Here is a 3,796-nt window from a genome sequence, read left to right as displayed (position 1 = left end):
ACAACAAATCGCAATAATGACGGGCATCTGCAACCACAATAGCATGAGACGATTTTGTAGAAGTCGGGGTCAAAATGAGCTAATGGGCATGGCGCTGCCCATATTTAGGTGAAAATCCATATCTTAGGACCTACTGGACCGATCACGACAAAATTTGGTGTTTAAATATCATTGAACATGCTCATATTGCAATAGTAGATAATGCCGAGACAGTACAACACATCTACATGCATATATTCACACAAACATTTCCCAGCCAGCATTTATTGTCAATTTTTAATGGAAAATTACTCAGTTTCAATAGAAAAATTGATAGAAAACAGTCAATTTCTATATCAATATTCATTGTAAATTGACTGTTCCCTCGGGAGAAAATGGTCGAACAAAATTGAATGATTTTGATTGAGTCATTTTCAGGGTCAATTTCCAGTCATTTTATTATAAATTTCGATTTCTTATTAATCAATATTCAGTTTTTGGTTTATTTTTAAATTCAAATTTATTTATATTTTAAATTAATTCATTAACATGTTTTTCCTTACAGCTCAATACAATCATTTATTTTCAGACAAAGGTAGAAGGCGTTTTTTTACTCTTTCGTTTGCATAAACGAAATGTTTTTGTAGCGTTGATCTAACGGTTTTTTCGTCCACTTGAAACATTTCATGGCAAATATCTAAAGACAGAGGAAAGAAATGTAGTTATTGTTAAAAGAATTAATACAATATAAAATAATATTACTTTTTATTATTGTTGTAACTAAACATTTTTCCGCGCTTGGCTTATCTGCCGTGCCCCTCCACGAAAAAGACATTGCCAACTCGTCTGAAAAAATACGCTTGATTGCTGCTCTTAGAAAAGGGGTTGACGCTTCACCCCCAGTCTTCTTAATATATAGTTTCTATAAATAATTCTTTGTTATACATTTGTAACTGGTAAAAGCAACATAACAAGCATCATACATACAAATTTCTCCAACAACTCAGGCTTTTGTAAAAGCTGTACTTCGAAATCGTCAAGATCCTTCTTATGGTAAAATGGTAGTTGGTCGAATTGTGGGCTTTGACTTTCAGAGGGTTTTCCCCTGTTTTCCAATTTGACTGCACTAACTTCCTCTGTCAGCTTCAACAAATTTATTTTGTTTTCTTCCTTTAGCTCCTTCACTTCTGTCTTTAAAGCCCGCACTTCCATCGTCAACTCCGCTATTAAATTTTTAAGAGACTGTTGGTCTGTGCTGCCTGGAAAACATAAAGTTAAATAAAAATTAAGAAAACTTAAAGTGTTTTATTTGGACTTATTATTTGGCTGCTGTTAGGTCAATCAATGCCGAAATCAAGCATTATATTTGGAAGACGGAAATCATTTAATACTAAGAAGTCTGTCAACGCATTCTTTAGACCATAATGTACATAAATCCCATCTCCTTCATTTCGCTTGACCACTTCAGCCGGTGTTTGTAAAACTGTGTTGTTAAATGCCTCAAAACTTATTCCGAAGTCTGACGCCCATTTGCTAAGCTCTGAACGCAGATCATAGGTTACATCATTTTCATCACTTGTAACACAATCACTATCACTGTCCAAGAAATCCTCAAATCCACTTTCCCCTCTCGCTTCGTTGACAATATCAACATTATTTACCACTGCAACACCTTGGTCTTGAAACTGAACTTCAACACTTGAATCACTATGCAACAACTTTGAATTTATAATTTTTTTAGCTTCCTTTCTAGCTTTTCTTTTTATTTGACTGGCTGACATTATAAAATAATTAATTTTTATTACTTTAATTGGCAAATTCAAAAATAATGAATTATTAAGCTATTTTAATTAATTACTTTAAAATTATGTTTTATTTTATTTATTTCACGCACTAGAGAGCTGTTGCTTTGGAGATGAACTTATAGTTAATTAGTTATAGGAAGTGAGAAATGCATGCATTATTTTTTCACAATCTTAAGACTGGCTAACTTTTCATTTCTTATTAGTTTACATACTCCTTATTCTAATGCTAACTGTACTGACATTCTTTGTTAGTTCGCTTCTAATATTAAGATTAACTGTTTTATCGTTCCATAATAAATTGTTTACTTATATACATTTATGTACATATATATGTATATATTTTACATATATATGCATATATGTATATATATATTTATGCTTTTAGTTGAGTTGGCGTTAGCATACCCGAAATACGCTCATTCTCTTATTCCACAACTAAGCCTAATGTGGAACCTAATTTTATGTTAGTACGCTATTAAGCATTTACTATGTACATACATAAGTATATATTTTTACAACGTGTTTAGAGTATAGGAATGTAACTCCTCCACCCTTTGATTTGAGATTCTCCTGGATCTCATTACAAAAATATTTATTAATTTTATTAAATTTTAATTAATTCAATAGATAAAATAAGTGTTTTTTATAAATATGAAAATTGTAAACATTTTAATTTGGAGTTGTTTTAAATATGATTTTAATAGCTTGGCGTATCTATGTATAGTGCTTAAACAAAAAAAACGTTGTTTTATATTAATATTAATTTAAATTATGATAGGTAATTATTGTTTTATATTTGTACAATTTTATTTTCAACAATGGTAAGTATATATTTATTAAAATTGAGACAATCGATGGGAATATAGGTTATATACATATAACCGGAATTAAAAAAAATGTATATTTTGTGTTTTTTTTTTTATCTTCTTTTAAAAGATATATGTATATTTTGCATTAAACTGAAGGGGATAGATTTTTGTGTTAAAATGGGTTAATTGTCGTTAGAGTTTCTATTGTCATTGTTGTCATTTGCAAATTTAAAAGGGCGTTTAATATTTGAGGTATGTACGCTTTCTAGATTTCTTTTAATAAATTTTGGTTCTTCTTTGTGTCTAACGCTTTTATAATTTCGAATGAAACCTTCTCTCCTTTTTTCTAGGTAATTTTCCTTTCTTGTGTTATGTTTAGAAATGATCTTCAATTTTGCTTCTTCTAACCGATTTTTAATTATGCTATGATTAACTTTGTTGTTTTGAACATCTAAAGGAGTAGCTTTTATTGTGGTATGAAATGAATTGTTATAAAGTTTTACGGCTTTACACATTTGAATAGTAATTGGAACTTTTTCTTCTAAATTTAGGGTTCTTATACGTTCGGTAAGAGTATTATTTATTCTCTCTACATCTGAATTTCCCGTATGGCTATGTGGTTTAGTGGCATGAAATTCTATATTTGCTCTATTTAAAAATTCCCGGATTGGTTTTGAATTAAATTCATTACCGAAAATAAACTTTTTTATGTGGCCTTTAATTGACAAAAATTCACTAATTTTATCTATGATCGTTTGACTTTTTCTATCGGGTAAATGGAAAGAAATTACATGTTTTGAAAATTTATCGATGAATATTATAAATGACTGTTTACTGTTAACATAAGTATCTATATGAACAATTTCATTAACTGTATTTGGTGTTTCGGTAATTTGAAATTTAGCTTTGATCGGGTTTCTATCATATTTTCCACCATTGCATATGTCGCAATTATTTATTATTTCAAGGATTTTAATTTTTAGTTCTGGATGATATACTTTGTGCTTCATTCCCTCGCAAGTTGGAATAATGCCCGAATTTCCTACTTCGATTTTATGGAAAAACGATATTTGTCTCTTTAGTTCGTATTCATCTTCGATATCTTTGGCAAAGTTTGTACAATTTACAAAAGAAATACTTTGATTGTTTGCGAAAGAAATTAAAAGTATTTGTTCCACTTCATTATGTTTTTCTTCATTAAGT

The 3,796-nt window shown here is 29.6% G+C and overlaps 1 protein-coding gene across 1 annotated transcript; it reads right to left on the bottom strand.

Annotated features, from left to right (window-relative positions):
- Positions 1-536: 536 nt before the first annotated feature.
- LOC120780586 lies at positions 537-2,203 on the bottom strand. The gene is made up of 4 exons (XM_040112844.1): positions 2,190-2,203; positions 967-1,238; positions 742-901; positions 537-676 (listed from the first exon to the last, which is right to left on the bottom strand). The coding sequence occupies exons 2-4, from the start codon at positions 1,189-1,191 to the stop codon at positions 555-557; spliced, it is 507 nt and encodes a 168-aa protein (XP_039968778.1). The 5' UTR covers positions 1,192-1,238; positions 2,190-2,203; the 3' UTR covers positions 537-554.
- Between the last annotated feature and the right edge of the window lie 1,593 nt (positions 2,204-3,796).

Source organism: Bactrocera tryoni, unplaced genomic scaffold (assembly GCF_016617805.1).
Source record: "Bactrocera tryoni isolate S06 unplaced genomic scaffold, CSIRO_BtryS06_freeze2 scaffold_25, whole genome shotgun sequence".
Taxonomy (NCBI): domain Eukaryota; kingdom Metazoa; phylum Arthropoda; class Insecta; order Diptera; family Tephritidae; genus Bactrocera; species Bactrocera tryoni.
The sequence above is the reverse complement of the archived record's forward strand: the minus strand, read 5'-3'. Positions and strand labels throughout refer to the sequence as shown.

Bases quoted from the DNA above. Each gene is read 5' to 3' on its own strand.
- LOC120780586 (XM_040112844.1), bottom strand. From the start codon at position 1,191: ATGGAAGTGCGGGCTTTAAAGACAGAAGTGAAGGAGCTAAAGGAAGAA. The intron at 902-966 runs GTATGTATGATG...AATTATTTATAG, and splicing joins CTGAGTTGTTGGAGAAATTT to AAACTATATATTAAGAAGAC. The intron at 677-741 runs GTAATATTATTT...CTCTGTCTTTAG, and splicing joins AGTTACAACAATAATAAAAA to ATATTTGCCATGAAATGTTT.